Consider the following 18,707-nt stretch of genomic DNA (forward strand, 5'->3'; position numbering starts at 1 on the left):
AACTGTCCATTGGTTCACCTCCAACGAACTTAAGCTCAACGCTAAGAAAACAGAATTTCTCTCCAAAAACCAATCCCGAGATGCAGATATGGATCAAGGCAATCACAGCCTTAGATTGCCCCCCGACCATCGTGGACTCAGCAAAATCTCTGGGATTAACCCTGGACTGCCATTTGAACATGCAAGACCACATCAACTCGATGGCCAAATCAGCCAGATTCCACTTGAGCTACCTCTGGAAACTGAAACCCTTCCTTGACACTAACAACCTAAAAAGCGCAGTCCAAGCGCTGGTTCTCTCCAGACTGGAATATGGCTGTTCCACTCTCTCAGGTTTACCCAAGATCTCCCTGGCACCCTTAAAAGCCTGCCTTAATGCTGCCGCCAGACTACTTACAAGCTCAAAAAAATTTGACCATATCTCTCCACACCTGAAAGCCCTGAACTGTATTCCCCTTGAGGCCAGAATACAACTCAAACTGGCTTGCATCACACACAAGGCTTTATACTCAAACTCTCCTGCTTATCGCACACAGAAGCATTTGATATCCGGCGGAATCAGAAACTCCCGGTCCGCCAAAGACCTCTTACTCCAATCGGCATGGTTCCGGAAAGAAAACTTTTAACCAGACTTTCTCTGGATCCGCTCCAAGTATATGGAACTCTCTCCCGCCCGCCATCAGAAGATTCCCTTCTCAGGAACGTTTCAAAAGGGAGGCCAAAACCTTCCTTATGGGTAAATTCCTCTCCTTAATGCTGCCTTATACCAACAAATAGACCTTGACCGACTAGCGCCTCCCTACAGAATACCGAGCTACCTCATCAAGAAATCTGTGGCCTTATCTGGAGTTACTTAAATGTAAACTGTACATACGTGTCCTCTATCCTTAATGTGATTCTTTGCCTATTGTACACTGCTATGATCCCCTGTAAGGCGCTATGATACCCTAATGGGTCAAGCTCGCACTGTATAAAACAATATAAATAAATAATTTTGAGGATATTGAAATTCTTCTCACATACCAGGAGCATAAGCTCTGGTTTAAAGGTGCCCTAAAACATTTAAATCACATTACCAGGCTCAGTCCACTAGGTAGACCAGGAGCAACATGGCCAGATATACACCTGACCCGAACATTGAAGCAATGTCGGACGATGAATTACTTAGTAATATACAAAGATTAGTAGAATTATACAGTTAAACCACAACTGTCTGAAAGTCCTCAAAAGGTCTTTACTAAAATCACTCCTACATCTCCCAAAAAGAAGCGGGAGAATAACAAACAAAATTCTAAAGACAAGCGTTCTCAATCCCGAGGTAGGTCTCCCCAAAAGAAGCCCTCTGAAAGGAGGTATAATCTCAGGAATAGGGATAATTTGAGAAAACCTGACAGGTATCAAGATACTGATACATGTTCCTCTCATACCTTTCAAATATCGTCACAAACATCTCAGCAAGAGTAACAGAGTTACTACAAACTTATGATGATGAGGCATTGTCATATGTCGATGATATCTATCTGACAGACGATGACCTGGATAGGCAATTGAACAGGCTCAACACCATTATACTAGGCTTCGCCTCTGAAGGGTACAAATTCAATTTTAAAAAATCAAGAAATGCCCATCTCAATGTCCTTTTTCTAGGATATGAACTTTCAAGTGAAGGCAAAAGCCTGGCAGACAACTTTTTAGAAAAGTGTGCGCTGCTCCAACCTCCAAAAACGCTGAAGAATTTACAATCGATTCTAGGTTTCCTGAATTTTGGAAGAACTTACATTGTAAACTACGCAGAAAGGGTAAAACCTATCTACGAATCAATCAAACCTGATTTAAAACAGTAAATTGGACACAAAACACACAAATTTTGCGTTCTCTCCAAATAGACATGTTGGCAACTAAATATTTACAAACACGCGTAAACATACGCAACTTAGTGACCGAATCATTCTGGGTCAATGCGGATGCACCTACTTAACTTTTAATGAAGGTGAAAAAGTACCAATCGCGTACAAATCACATTTGTACACACAAGCAGAAATAAACTTCACTTCTACAGAAAAAAATGTGACTGCAGTTCAAGCCGTTGCAGCAAAAGAAAGAGCCCTAGCACAGGGGAAACGCATTATGGTCGTACCTCCTGTACCTGCCTTAGAGGCAGTGACAAAAGCGAGCATTCCAAATACTAAAGCTTTACATCTGAGATGGATACAATGGGTTAATTCTCTTGCTGCAACTGATCTTGAATACGTTTTTGATCCTTATTTAAGAACACAAGCATTCCTGCAATACAAACAAGAATGTCCTCTGCCTACTGAGACTCTACCTCTAGAAGGGTATGAATGTATAATTTATACTGACGGATCTGATCTGCACAACCCACTACAGGGGTAAACAAGCTTATAGTGCAGCATGCGCGATCGTTAAAGGTCGTATGCGTGATGGCAATTCAGACTTATGGTCATGAAAACGCAATCTCTAGGAGATTGTTCAGCTCAGCGAGCTGAACTACAAGCATTCATAATGGCACTTGAAAATACGTATCGCAAATTCCCCACACTCATAGTGTGCGATTCCTTCTATTGTGTTCAATCTTACAATGAATATTTACAGAATTAGCTTCAAAATGGTTTGAAGGATGCAAAGGGTGGCACAATCAAGCATAAAACGCTTTGGGAACAAGTAGTTTAGTTGCGAAATGGACTAAAAAATATTCGTGATACACAAGCTGAGTCATCAATGTGATAAAGTTCACGTTAAAGGGAATTTTTTGGCTGATGAAGCCACAAAGGGGGCTGTGCAATCTACTTCCGTAGCTGCAATCACTCGTTCAAAAACGGAAAAAAAAACAGTGAAATAATGCTGTCTGTCAATGCTTCATGCAAAGGCAGCGGTGTTGCATTACCTAAAAAGTTTCCACTCAAATACACATACATAATTGATGCAAACAGTGTTCCGTTTGCTCGAATCCCTGGAGTGGGGGATAGGGTCATTCCAAACATGGAACGTAGGGCGGATTTGATGTACGAAGCACATCTGGGAGAGGGTCTAATGCATCAGGGGATCTCTAAAACAATATTAACTTTTAAAGAGATGTTCTGGTGGCCAGGGATGTACATATTCATCAACTGCATAAACTGCAATAGAGATCGCAGCACAGAACGCCTCCAGATACCGGACTATAGCATAGCCAGCCCAGTACAGACACAATTGTTAGACAGCATTAGACTATCTACCAGCAGACGTCCCTATGGACAAATGCGGTCCCATAAACACTAAATCAAGGTTCCTTTGGATGTGGCCTCAGCGCTCGGCTGACGCTCAAACTGTTATAAAAGATTTGCGATTACGCAATTGGCACGCTACATTCTGACCAGGGTCCTGCGTTTAGCTCTCAAGCTTACAAAGAAGCCATGGCCAGTTTGGGCGTTTCATTGCGGTACTCTAGTCCATTCCATCCTGAGGAAAATTCAGTTGTGGAGAGAAAAAACCAGGACATAAAGCAATCTATAACAGCTAGGGCATTAGGTTCGGGTGACGGGTGGGTTAAACATCTAATAAGTGTCCAATGTAGTCTTATCAACTTGCCAAGAAGTTCTCTATGGGGTATCACTCCATATGAGGTCCTATTTGGGACAAGAATGTAGGTCCTGGACCTTGATCGTCACACATCAGTTGTGGAAATCAAGAAATTTGATATCAAAGATTGTTTGGCTACTTTACAGGACTTAAATGAACTAAGAACAAAACAAAGCAATGTGTTTCTGAAGCCAACCACCACTGGGAAAAAACCACCCGTCCTAGCAAGACCTGTCTGGATCCCAAAGCTTGGTGATCTAGTCAGAGAATAGATCGCGGACAAGAAGGAATTTGGGCCTTCTTACAGACAACCAGTACCTGTCCTAGCAATCCACGGATCAAGAACAGTTTTACTGCCGCCCCTTGCTGGTAAAAAGGAGAACCGATTTGTGTCCATCGATCTGATCAAACCACACTATATGGCCAATACTAAGCAGTAGGCCAAGTGGACTCCACCATTGTAGCAGACTCATGCCACTAGCTACAATCCAAGAGGTTCAAACTGGGAGACTCATCACCTTTGAAGATTCTACAGTGAGAAAAATAAGTACTATGTAATAAAGCTATGGAACTCGTTCGTCTTGAGACCCAAATAACAGTTTGTCCTGATACACCTGTCTACAATGAAGTAACTAGTGATCAAATGGTTCCAGCCATTTCAACGAATCCTGATGCGATTCCAACAATTGACAGAACTGCCTCTTACTATTTCATTAACTTTGATACGTTTTCTGAGGGTCCCAACGAATCTGAAACAACGCCAGCACAAAGAATAAGCAACAGATTTTTTTCATCACCTGAAAAAAACGTATCTGGTTTCATCATGGATTGAACTATGGATTGTTTTGGTAATATTCTTCTTTCTACTTTGGTTAGCTCTTGTAATAACTCTGAGTATGCTGATAAATGGAAGATATATTCAAATGGACAAAGCAAGTCAGAAAGTCAACTTACTTCTCCAGCCACACAAATCGTCCCATCGTGAACAAAGAGACTTGTCATCAGTGAACATCACAGCCGTTCATATACCGGATGGTATAGTTTGGGACAGAACTGAATGACATTTTTGGCCCGTCGGAGCTGTTGAAGATTCTACACCAATTCAAGATTTCATTAAGTGACTTTATTATCTCTAGTACCTTTTCTGATGATTGGGACTGGCAGACTGTTAATAATATGATTTCTGATCTAGAAATGTCAGCAGTATTCACAAAACATGAATATTTAGAAGGTTCATCAGACTATGAACAAATGTATTGTTATACCCAATATGGTCATAATTTCGTGCACAAATCTGCAATAGCTAGAAATGTATATATCTATAACCAATGGGAACATTGTACTACGCTTTCAAAGGGTAGCTCAAAAACTTTTGCAATGAAATTTCCATATTTTTCAGGGTTCAATTTATCAAATGCTGAATCATTTTATTTTCAAAATGTGAACAAAACGGGAATGAAAAATATGTATACCAATTCAAAACAGATTTATTCTGCAGCCTTTATTGCCCAACTGTCTAGATAAGGGTTCGACTTTTGGAAAGACACAATTGACACAAAATCTGTCTGGGGTTCCAAAGATTGGCAAGTGCAGTGGATAGAAGCTTTGTTTAGAGCTTGTATCATCCCTGAGCAAATTATGTTTGTTAATGACACTGTCCAACAAACGTCTTGCTGTGGGTTAGCCAAGATCAAAGACTTTAACAAACCGACCATACCAATACCTGCAAGTAATAGCACTACACGGGTAGAGGTCGACATACATACTATTTTGCATCACAACAGATCCAGTACTGAATGGAAAATGTTTTTGTTTTGGCCCACAGACACAGACATCTGTCAAGATTGATCCCTGAACAAAGCACAGGATTTCACTATCAATAGGCCAGACTCAGATATGTTCAAAAACAGCATCCTGGGGTAGTAACAACATGCAGTTGATTGGCTGCAGAAATCTACACTTGAAGATGTAAAACAACACTTATCTTTAAGATGGCGCAGACCATAGGGAATTCTTTCTAAGACCAAGAAAACCGTGTCAAAAACGTTTAATATATGCCGGTATATATGCTACATATAAAGAATTATGGAAGATTACCCAATCAGAGACTGCAGAACGAATACAAGAAATTGATCGTATTAATTTAGAGAAATATCTCTCTGTGGTTGACAATGGGATAACGACTCTGTCGTCTAGGATATATTCATTGGACAGCATTGTATCTTCTGCCATAGACATTATGGAACAAGACCTGGTCATGCTGCAACATGGTCAGTCTCAGTTACGCTCTATCATGCTATTAGGCTGAATGCTAAAAAACCTGCGTGCAGGCTATGTGCCTTGGCATTTACTCAACACTACATCACTGTTTTCAGAAGTCAATCTCACTGATACACAGATCAAACTGGCACAAAGAGGAGCAGACCACACGGTGCTGAACATTGAAAAACTGGAAAGATTACCATTCACAGTGGCAGAGAACCCAGCTACTGAATGGATAATACATGGTAAAATCACTCTGCCTGTTACAATTTTCCGTTTTCAGTATTGCCTAAAACACATACCAGCAGGCCAATATGAAAGGTTGGGTGAAGAACACATCAAGACATCCTGGAATTTACCATACACACACAGATGTTGGAGTGGGGGACGTGAAGTGTTTCTTAGCGGTACAAACTGTGAAAACGCACTAAGTGGGTCTCTCATTTGTCAGGGTATTAATTTACACAGGGCCTGCGATGGTTCCCCTAACAACTTATTCTGTCACCTGCAAGGTTCACCGGCTGCAGAGATTGATCCAATTTTTGGACAACTTTCGAATGGGAGTTACCTTATGTTGAACGATCACAACGGCTGTGGCATGTTGCCAGGTATTCCATATCTAGTCACTGTTTCATCCAGGGCCACTTGCTGTATGCAAGTATTGTTTCCACAAACCAAGACAGCCATGGAGTCGCCTCTATGGCCTTCACTGAACATCTCTGCAAAACAAATTGATACTCTAAGAATGAAAGCCATTCTTTTGCAAAAAACTGTTCCACTGACCTCTGCCAAAGAGACCTATGATCTACAAGTTGCAAGGACTTCTGCTGAGATACATGACCTTTTGGATACAAACTGCCCCATACATTTCTCAGAAATGTTGGGACGTATCTTAAACATGTCTGATACGAGCAGTATTGTACACCTATTTAATAACGTATGCTCAGGACTGTTAGCACCTTTTCAAGCAGTCCTCTGAATATGTCCCAACTTCATGCACTCTGTGTTTGGCGGACTGCCACTACTTTTTGGACTCGTTGCAGGGATACTATTTTTGCTCCTCTTGCAACGATATGGCAAGCCACCAACGCCACTCCAAGCACCATAGAGAGAGCTCTATTGGAGATGAAGTGTTGTGAGCGCATCGTTCAAATTCTAGGCTTACCTAGTCTACGAAAATTGAATACCACATGGTCTCTGTCATTCGGACCAATCTGGCAAGATTGCATCTTACCTGTTCTACGCTGCCTGCTATGCGGCGTAGAATGCGTGCTAGACATTTGTCTAACACTCCCATCAGTCATGCTTTTGGATATCGATACTTTGCTTGAACCGGAAACGGCCCATGCTCTGTGTTGTCCCCAGCGCTAACCAATTCTGATGACTGCATTCATTGAGATCTCACAGACGCAAATTGCTATGCTGAGGAACGAGAGGAAACAGGCACGCAGGTAACATCTGATACAAACATTGCTGATGCGAACAGTGCTGAAGGCGATTCTTCTCATCTAAACAAGGTAATCCAACTTTCGCCTACTATGATCGACTATTTTTTGTCTACTGACATAGAAGATTTCATGTTTTCTCCAAGCCCTAACACTGATTTTGGCACACAGTGTTCTGAGAGACTTTGAATTTGACCTTATTTTTTTTGAAAACAAAGAACTTTTACCTATGAATAATTTTTTTTCTCAAATTTTTCTTTTTCATTTTTTAGCACAAGTAATCTGCTTATAGTAGAACTATTCATAGAGAACAAGTATTCTTTGAATACTTCCAGAAACAATATATGACCTTGTCCACAACTGAATGATTATGTAATCTGACATGAAATGGTTTCTGCCTCTTTTTTTCTGTATTTACGAGCCATTTCATAAATGTGTGTGTATATATATATATATATATATATATATATATATATATATATATATATATATTGCTTTCATATGTACAGCACCGTTGCATTTTATGCATCGCAACAGCCAATGCGTTTTCCACAAAGTATTTTTACGACCTGTTCTTCGCCATCCATGTGTAGCTATGTTTTCGATATGTGTAACATGTTTAGAACGTAGTAAGGTATATAAGAAAGTGTAGTGGGTGTTGTGTTTCAATTTAGATTCCATCTGCATTTCCCTGATTCATGCCTTATATAGATACAATTCACATTGCCCTTATATAGGCACAGAAATCCAGTCCTTATTTAGGCATCGTCCATGCTACCCAAATACAGGCATGGCTACTTACATCCTTTCATCTACGTCACAACAAATTCCTGGAAAACCAGACTCTTAAGCCGTTGGGACTTTCCCCTTGCTTGAATATTGATTTCTCCAATAACTCATTTATTATGCATGAACATCTATTCCTTAGGGGTTCATTCATGTCTTTCATATGCCCGACTTTTTCTTCAATACTGGCATTCCTAAACACCTTCAAGGTATAAATATACCTTCACTTGCTATGGTAAGGCACGATTCGGTTCGACTGCCTACTTGCACGTGGCTTGCCACATCAAGTCCCGAAGGAAGTCATCTTCCCAACTGACGCACTGACCAGACACTGTCCTCCTCGCCGAGAATCCAGCTCCAGTGTTTCTGACTCCCCTTGTGGGGTGTTAGAGAATGAAGTCCAGTGAAAGAGATACCAAACTCCCTCAATCTAAGGTATGGCGCTGATTAGAACCTAGATAAACTTTTGGCAACTCTTGGCATAACTAAACCAGACTACGACAGCATCTACTTCTTCCCTCTTACTAGACTTAGGTTAGGTACACTGGGTAAGGATTATTTAGAAGCACCAGATGAGTATTTTGGCCTGTGTTATTTATGTATGTATTTTAACGAACATGTCATAGCTACACAACATGCTATTACATTACTATTTTATCTTACTGCCTACGCTGTACATATTATGCCTCGCGTTCTTACGATTGTAGCAGTCAATATCTCTTGCATGAGAAAAATGAATGTTCAGCCCGGAACCAGGGTTCAATTCCCAGCTCGGCGGGGTCTTGAGTCCTAATATGTCCATGGACTCGACAATTCTCGCTCCGGTGCCTACTCGATTCACGGGTTCACACTCTGCGACTCTGGGCAATGGCTTGCTTAATCTCCACAACGGCCCCTCACGGTGGAATGCCTGGCTTTCACCTTGCGGATACCCTGCTGGGGTTATCTCACAGGGGAATACCAGGACGGGTTCCCTAAGCAAGCGCTTAGAAACCGCTTGGTGATTTGCGCTATATAAATTCCTGTACACACACACACACACACACGTACGTACACACGTAGCCTGCTTGCCAGCAGCCACTAACCGAAGGCCCCTGTCCCTCATAGATAACATTGGGCCTAACTACCTCTGCACCCAGCTGCCCCTGTGCGACGGAGGGTGTACCAAATGTACCTACCTGACCCTGGGAGTCCCCCTGAGTCTATGCCCAGCACCTTAACTCTGCCAGACGAGTCCTTACCCAAAAGCCGATAACTCACTTTGCTTCCATAGAGTGACATTGACTGGTTTCACTTGGAAATAAGTGTGTAGTTATGAAAATTGAAAATATTCATCTAAAATCAGCTGAACAACGAATTCCAGTTTAATCACCTGTTATCAGGAAAGAACCCAGTGCTGCATCTTTTAGCCGAGCACTGACCCTGAAAAGTAACTTTAACCGTACTTACCAGTAACTTGAATTTCCTTCCGTCGGAATCCATTGTCTGGTTTTCATCAGAAAAGTTTCTAAGTGTCGATTTTCAAAAACTACAAATATTCCTTAAATATCGCCTGTATGACTTGAACGCATTCTTTCAATTGTTTACAGGAGATACACCAGTGTTGGATCCAGGATCCAACACTGAGTAAGAAAAAGTAATGATAACATTACTTACCTGCTAAGTGAATTTCCTTCCATAGGATAACTTTGGTGATTCTATGTGAAAAAGTGTGTGGCAACTTTTAAAATACAATAATATTCCAAAAATATCACTACTGTAACCATAACGGTTTTACTTAACTGTTTACAGGAGATGTCCCAGGACTGAATCTAGGATCCAGTCCTGTGGTTACAAAAGTAATCTATAAAGTAACTAATTGCAATTATCTAGAAATTCCCATCGAGCTCAATGCTGCATTGTTTTTGAAATTGTGTTGCCTATTGCAACAACTGTAACTATTGTAATCAGAAAGTGTATTGCCTATTTGAAAAGTATTTAACTAAAGTAACTCATTCTGAGAAAGTATATTTTGATACCTTGTTGTTTCTAAAATAAAACAACTATATATTTTGATACAAAACAATTGGCCTAGAGTTCAGTTCTTGAGTGTGTGAGACCATTTGCTGACTGAGTGTGTACAACAAATGCTTTACCCTGTCATCTGATACTGCCTTACTGCTCAACCAAGCTACCACTTTAGAGAGTACGGTTATATCTAACTTTTGCCTCTGCCAAACCTCTGGGGACTGTGAACACTATACCTTACTTTAGTCCAGTATATACAGAGTCGCTTTCTTACAACCATGCACGCAATTGTCGGAGGCCTCAACCCTGGAGGACCACTTGAATAAGAAAGCCATTTCTCAAACATATTGGAAAATAATAAACAGCCAGCCGCCAGGACGGCCCTTAAGGAGAGATGGGAGGCAGACGTGGGAGACCTAGACAAAACAGACTGGCAGGAAGGGCTTGCATCCCCAAAAGAGGTAGCGATTCTCTCGAAATTGAAGCTAATACAATTGAAAATTCTGCACTGCACATACTATACATGAACACTTCTACACAGAATAAAGAATACAGACACACCCCTCTGTCTGAGACAGTGTGGGGCACCGGGCACATTTTGGCATACTGTATGGCAATGCCGGGAGGTCGCATCCTACTGGGAAGCAGTTATGCACACGTTCTCACATTTGATGGGAGTTGAGGTTTAGCCGGAACCAAAGCTGTGTCTGCTCAACATTTGGGAACCCACAGATCTCAACCATGCGATGCAGGACTGCGTGGCACTAGGTATGACATTGGCAAAACGAAGCATAGCGCAGAACTGGAGCTCGTGAAAGGCCCCTAGACGCCAACAATGGTGTCATGATATGGACGATACAATGATAACAGAAAAATCAGGGTACATACACAGGGAATGCCCCAAAAAATGTACACGAATACTGGGGAAATGGAATATTTACTGGGGCAATCTTTGTGAACCACCACAGGAGGTTTCGTGGTCTGATGACGTTGACTAACAGCTGAGGCGAGACTATTTCTGATGTACACTGTGATTCACTGTATTTGTTTTTAATGAGTAAGATGTAATTTAAGAACCAACTTCAACAGTAACCCGCTACTGTGAATGTTTATTCCACACCGTGTATACGCTATCAAGATTTCAGTAATGCATTGAAGATTATGTAATGTATTGTCAGTAAAAATGTTTTTTTTTTTTAAACGGTCTGGAAAAGGGAGGATACGCAGCCACCCTCCCCTCACAAAACATTTTTTTTAAAAGACCGCCCCATGGGAAGTTGCCAGAGGCTCTGTCCCTTTTCTAAACCTCTCTGCAAAGGGTCGTCCTGCTGCACAAATTGTTGGAGGATGAAGTCCCCTTTGACCAAGAGTTAATGTCTCTTGGAACACTCGGTCTGTGTCACACCTCACCAGATGTAAACAAGCATTTACAATGCAATGGTCTCTTTCACCAGCGCACACGGTAAAAACTTTCTTTTACCAGCACACTGCATAAGCTTTCTTTCACCGATACACTCTGTGCATTAGATTTCTTATACCAGCAAACTCTGTGAATAAAACGTTCTTTCCCCAATTCCATTTGTACATAAGCTTCTTTCAGCAGCACAGTCTGTACATAATCTTTCTTTCCCCAGCACACTCTGTGCACTATCACAGCACATAGATCCAGTGTGAGGTCTCTCCACTTAACTTGCCGCTTTAAAAATAAACATGAGTGCACCGCGCTGAGTCACCCTCCCGCCTTTTATCGAGGACGGCGCTGCTGCACTGTTTGCTAACACTAGCGCACTTTACAGACTACGGGGCTATTGTACTCAGCCCTTTCACTTTCACAAAAATACCATCAGAGCTGATTGTGCTGTTCTCTGCCTCCTCATCTTATATCTAAAGGGACTCCTTCATGGTTATAGATCAACAATGGTGCTGCTGTCCTGTCCTCTTCAGTGCTCATTACAAGGTCAACTCGTCATGGGTTTTACCTGCCCTGTGCTTATGACGAGTTGACCTTGTCATGAACAATGGGAAAACTCATAGTCCAGCACCGGAGGGGGAAAACCCCTTCGCACCCAAGGTGTTAACAGTCTACATACGACAGGGGTCGCTGACTGTGGGGGAGAGCAGCGGCACGCGCAGGCCTTCCTGGGGGAAACGCAAGGCAAGCTGGAGAGCGTTCCTACCATCACGGTCACATCGCTTCTTTTAATACAAACAAGCATCGGGCATCAGGAGTCTGTAAGCTCCGTCCTTTGCAGACTGGGGGGCATGTTTTTCGAGGAGAGAAAAACGAAAAAAAACACGCCCCTCAATCTGAAAAGGAATGGGCTTAGCTTCCAAAAATGATGTCACAGAAACCTCTTCTCCAATGGCTGGCCGCCGTTTAAGGAGTCAGCCAATGGAGAAGAGGGTCGGGTTAGAATTAGTGCCAGTGACCTTGGGGCAGCATATGTCTGGAAGCTTGGCCGGTTCAGTCAAGGCAGATTAGTACAAGGTTAAATTAAGGTTAAAATGACAAATTAAAAATGTTCAGGATTTCTCAATCTTTGAAGAATGTGCACAAAGTTTCGTAGTAGGTTGTATTAATATTATTCTAGTGTGCATGTTGTTTTTATTTTGTCTATAAATTTCAGTGTTCTATCGAGCTGTTCATCCCACAAAAATGCTTGGTGGTCTTCTTTAGTAAACCATCCGTATGTCCAATCATCCATCCTTGACCTCTGATCTTTGGGGAGTTGAGTTGAATGTATATTTAGTAAGCTCACTTGTCAGGTGTTTCCTGAGCTATATGTGATTGAATTTGGATCTCAGTTTGGTTATAAGTACACCCAGTGATCTGCCTTCTCATTTCCTCCTTTTGGAAGATCATTAGTTGATGAGCCGGGTGGCGCTTGAAAAGCGTTTTTGATTGAATACCTGCAAATTTCCGCAGGTATTTTTTTGTCATGGTATGCCTAAAAAATCATGTACAGAACCTTAATCCAAATATATTTTCTCCTAGCATCTTCTGAAGCCAATGCGCTTTGACAGAAATGATTGATTAGAATCTAGGTGCTGCTAAGCAGCATTTTCATTTTTTGTCTGTTTTCATGAAAAGTTGGGGATTAAGTTTGGAGTAGAGCACGCTCTCATACTAGACAAGGGCTCAAAGACATATACAGGACTTTTTTTGCTGCTAAATAGCAACAGGCAACACCACAAGTGAGGCCGCTCATATTGCATTGATTAGCTTGATTTGTATTTGTGTAGACCACAAAAACAGAAAACTGCATGGGAATCGGGATTTACCTTTTCATTTGCTTTTTAGATGAATCCAGATTATCGAGATGACACTAGTAGCGGAAAGACTGCGGTAAGTAGAATACTTGACATTCTTCATACATCCCACCTACATTAGAACAGCTTCATTATGACTAAGGTGATCCAGTAACAGCGGTTGCATTGGAGTCGGTGCCATTTTCGTATATATAACCCCTTGGCAGCTGGGGTAATTCCCCACAGTGCAGGGCGTGAGGGGGGTCCGCGGCCTATTTGTGCTCATGACTCACAGTGAAGCTGTGCTCGTGACGAGCTGAGCTTGTCACAGACCCGCCCACTTATTAATTCTCCCGCACAGGCGGGGAATTAGCGGCACGTGGGTGGGCCACGGCCATTATAACGAGCTGAGCTCTTCATGAGCACACAAGGGGTTAAGGGGAGGAGTATGTCCGTCAATGCTGAGGCTTGGTGACATTTTAAGTTTCTAGATTGGACAATGTAATGGCGGCACTGTTAGAATGTTAGCTACGACAGTAAACTTTATTTTCACAGAAAATATGCTGATAAACTGACATTTGGAGATGTGCAGTAAGGGATACCTATGTTCTTATAACAAGGTACCAAAGCTATGAAATTCTTGTGATACCTTGCTAGATGTCTAAGCTATATCTGACACTCTCACCCTAGAGTGTTTTCCTGTGAATAGTACTATTTGTTGGAATAGGGAAAACATTGGCCACCTGCTATTGTCTAACCCTCTTCTTGTAGTGGACCAGTATGAACTTTTGTTGTATTAGATAAATTAATTATTCCACTGAATGGCTGAATTTATCTGAAGTGCTACTATATTTAAGGCCTTCGTCATCATATCTGCTATTGATTCAGCTTGACCTCCACTCCAGATGGCACACACGAGAACAATAATACTGTTTGAAAGAAAGATGTGAACTGGAAAGTGACCATAGCGGAGAAGGCAGAGTCACTGTTGGTTGTGCTTCCCCAACAGACTCCACTCTACCATTGATTTCGAAGCAACAACTTAGTTTTGCCTAGGTAGAGGAACCCACATCAATCTATCCTTCCACTTCTTTTTGTTCCTCTTTCCTTCTTAGCCTACACTATAATCTCTCTTATTTCAGATGCTCATCTTTTCTTCTGGGTCCAGCTGCCTCACGTGAGTAAGCTACTCTGCCTCCCATTTCTCTGCTAGTTATACTCACGGTTTATTCTGTTATTTCTCTCCATATTTATTATCCGTGCACGTATTACTCTATCTTTTCTTTGTGTTCTCATTCCTTTTAACATTTCCCCTCCACTATTTACCTTTAATAAAAAATCTCTTCCCTTCAGTCCAATTGATCTTGTGTTACTGTCATTATAATCAGACTATGTGATGGTACCAGAACATCATTGCCAGAATATTGTGTGATTTAAATATTGTCCTAAGTCTTGTTTACTAAACCTTTGCCTTACTTGAGTGAATAATAGAAAATCCACAACTAATGGGTTGATTATGTGAATTATATTTAGCACACAATATTTATGCCAGACAATATTTCTGTCTGTAATATTCTGCCACCCTCAACACTCCCAGACATCAGTCATTTCAAACAAAATTACCATCTAAATGGTGGCATGGCTTAGTAACCTTTTGCCCATAGTGTTTCCTCCTTACTACCAATATAAGTTGCCATTTGGCATGCAGTGTTTAACCATGCGTCGGGTCAATGTGCTAATTTTTCTATATTTAAGAAAATCCTTGTTCACACGGGATAAGCACAACAAGTTTCATTATGTCCAGCGATGCTTGAATCAAAATAGATCTGATCTATGATATAAGCCTTATTCATGATTCACATTTAGCTTGACTCTTATCACATGGGCAGGTTGTCAGTGATGCTTGCCCTGTTTCATTGTATTCTTTTGTTAAGACTGTTCCTTTATAGATATTGAACCAATAATTACTGAGATCTGTTTTGAATGGCAACAGGCCTTTTACTTTTCCAAATTGTCCCCATCCTAATGACACTACATTAACACATAGAGGTCAGATAGCGGTTTTCAGTGGGTTGTTTTCCTGAAGAATGCTTGTGAGAAAATGAATTGTTGGTTAACTGGGGTGTGGTCAAGCAACAGCCATAACGCCTTACTGGGTAAACCATAAAAAGTCACTAAATTAACCTGTGGTTAATCCTGGCACAAGACGTAGTCAGGCTGAACTTAGAAGCAATATGTTAAGTATTTATGCTGCATACAAGCAGCAATACAGTGACAACAAAACAAATGAAAAAACCCAAACTAATTTTGAAAAATAGATTACGTTTTATTAAGTTATTTTACATCAAAATTACAAAAATCCAAGAAATGGAACCGTAGGTACAGATTTTAGAAGAATTAAGTGAAAATAGCACCAAGAAGCACTAAGCGCCAACAAGGGATATCTGGTTGCGCTGGGCCGGGTCACAGTAAAAAGTTCAGACAGACAGCAATGCCTGGCTACTGGGGCCAGGTTTGGCCACTGAGCCAAAGTGCCTTAGTCTGGGTTTCGTCAACGTCGAATATCCTGTCCAATTCCATAGGTACTAAAAATTACAGATCTACATCCTCCCAATTAGGAATTAAAGCTTATTAGATGTAATAAGGAATCCCTAATGTTATCCTATGGGAGAGGTAGGTCTCAGTAGTGAAATACGAATTTGGGAGTTTTCACTACAAGGACATGTAAAAAACTTAAATGTACATGCCCTACTTTTTAATTACACAGCACCCTAGCCTTCCTTAGGGGTGACTTATATGTAATAAAAGGGGAGTTTAAGGCTTGGCAATGCGTTTAAAATGCCATGTCTACCTGGCAGTGTGAACTAAACACACAGGCTCTGCAGTGGCAGGTCTGAAACCATGTTTTTAAGGGCTTCTTAAGTGGGTGGCACAATCAGTGCTGCAGGCCCACTAGTATCATTTAATTTACAGGCCCTAGGTACACGTAGTGCATTTTACTAGGGCCTTATAAGTAAAATAAATATTCCAATCATAGATAAGCCAATTTTACCACGTTTTAGGGAGAGAGCATATGCACTTTAGAGTCCTAATACCAACAAAAACGAGGTCAGAAAAAGGGTAGGAGGAAAGCAAAAGGTTTGGGGGTGACCCTGTTGTAACCGTCATTTTCCAACAATGCTATTGAACTTATTTCAGCAGCAAGGGGTAGAAACCTGTATAACTGAAGGCGTCTTGGCGCTATGCATCTACATACGGGTCATCAACATAAGACCGATTAAAATTTAAATAAGAAGGATGAAGAGCCATGTTTTAAGCAGTTTTCATAAGTTATGTAGATTGGGTTGGCCTCTCATCTGCTCAGGCATAAAGTTTCAAAGCTTTGAAATGTGGTAAACAAAACCTCTGTCGCCCCAGGATGCTCTGTAGATCTTTAGCACTACTTCTTTCTTTTCAGCTGCAGAGTGCAGGTCCCTCTTAGGTGAATACCAAAATCATGTTTTCTTCAACCATTTGGGACCTGTCAAGTAAAGGGTTTATGGGCAGTGCAGAGGACCTTAAAGGCTACCCTTTTCTTACCAGGGAATCAATGAAGATCAATCAGAGTCACCAAGACTGAATAAAACTTGTTCATGTTGCAGAGCAGCTGAGCTGCTTCATTCGGAATTCTCTGCAGCTTTTGAAACAGCCCTTGCTGCATGCCCAAATAAAGTGATTTACAGTAATGCTATTGCGAGAAAATCAAAGAGCTAAGTCTTAAGATCAAGCAGGATAAAAGGAAGGAACTTCTTTAAAAATGTTAACACGTAGAAGCACGAAGATGTGAGTTGATTAGTCTGACCCAGAAAGGAAAGTTTGGAATCAAACATAATTTTCAAGTTTCTTACTCAGTAGCGGCTTCTCCTGTGAAGTACCAGTGGGGCAGGGAGAGGGGGAGGAGGATTTTTCAAGACAAAAAAACACCTACCTGCTGGTCGGCCAGCTGTCTCCTCTCCTTCATCCTCTCCGCCCTCTTCCTGGCTTCTGTGTGAGCAGGAACCACCCTGACTACCCTCAGCTAATCACGACATTGCAATACAGTGTTGCGATTGGTCTGAGTGCTGTGGTTCGGCGCTCAGATAGGTAATGGGAGCCTGGGCATGTTTTCCACCCAGGCTGTAATGCAGCCTGGGTGGAGAACATGCAAAGCGCGTATGACTGTTTGGCCGGACCAAGACGGCCGGCCCAACAGTCATTGGCACTTAGAGAGTGCCACCAGTTCTTCTCCTTGCGCTGCTCAACCCCACCCCGCAAAACTGCCTCAGCACGGAAAAATAAAATGAGAATAACCTTGTGCTATTATCATTTTATTCATCTATTTTTACAGTCCTGAAAGGCAGTGGGGCGACGCTCCTCCTCCTGAGCAGAGGAGCCGCCCCTGTTCTTATTGATGAAACCCGGGTCGGCAAACTATCCTGTCATTGAGGCCAACTGCCATTTTCCCCGAAGGCTGTATGTTTGCCAAAGATCAACACCATTTCTTATTAGAATTAAGCTTCAGACAATGCATACTCATTCAGTTCAATATGGCTCTCATATAATTGTTGAATTGCTCAGTTACTTCCTCGATGTCGTTGGTAATAGATACCACTATTTGGGTATTGTCGGTATAGGATATAGTAGAGAAGCAATGCGATCTTTTCAATTTAGCTAAAGGAGCCACGTAAAGATTGAAAAGCGTGGGGCTTATATGACAATCGTAGTCTTCTCTGCACAAAAATCTAAAAGTTTATAATGAAATTCTGGATTACTCTGTCACTGGTAATAACTCAAGGTCGTTGAAACTAGCTGCATCTAACTGGTGTGGTACACATAGCCTAAAACAAGTCTGAGTTCTTTTGTATTCCCAGTTTAGGAGGATGTGTATATGTATTTGTTATTCCTATAGCACAAACCTAGTCAAAAGGCAGGGAGGTGCTGTACAACTTTCAAATAGAAGAATATATTCAACAAGCGATAAGAGAGGTTGCTGGTGTATGGACTGTTAATGCCTTGTGATATAGTGTTCTTTAAAGAGGTGATTATTCAACTCTTTACTAAATCGAAGCAGCTTTGGGCTGGTCCTGATGGATACAGGGATGTTGTTCCAAATCCAGGGTGCATAGATGGAAAAGACCTGCTGGCTTGTTTTTTCTCTTATTTACATGTCTTAGCCTGCAGTCTGATAGTGTCCTAGCTGCAGGTCTGCTGAGACCCAGCAAAAATGGCGAGCTCACCCTCAAGATGAATGGGGTTCTGGTTGTGATGGCTTTGTAAATGATGCAGCTTGCTTTTGAAGATGGTGAAAGTCGGCAATGAGAGCCAATGGGTTCAGGTAGGATGGAGGTGATATTGTATTTC

At 41.6% G+C, this 18,707-nt stretch overlaps 1 protein-coding gene across 5 annotated transcripts in view; it reads left to right on the forward strand.

The window, feature by feature from the left end:
• ITPR2 (inositol 1,4,5-trisphosphate receptor type 2) overlaps window positions 1-18,707 on the forward strand; it is a 1,555,333-nt gene that overhangs the window by 579,801 nt on the left and 956,825 nt on the right. For 4 of the 5 annotated variants that reach the window (XM_086920227.1, XM_086920242.1, XM_086920233.1 and 1 more), the window contains exon 10: window positions 13,381-13,425. The exons of the other annotated variant lie outside the window; for it this stretch is intronic. In XM_086920227.1, the coding sequence (XP_086776353.1) occupies window positions 13,381-13,425 (45 nt within the window). The remainder of the gene's footprint in view (window positions 1-13,380; window positions 13,426-18,707) is intronic. 5 annotated transcript variants of the gene reach the window in all.

This window comes from Lissotriton vulgaris, chromosome 1_1, assembly GCF_964263255.1.
Source record: "Lissotriton vulgaris chromosome 1_1, aLisVul1.2, whole genome shotgun sequence".
Classification (NCBI taxonomy): Eukaryota; Metazoa; Chordata; class Amphibia; order Caudata; family Salamandridae; genus Lissotriton; species Lissotriton vulgaris.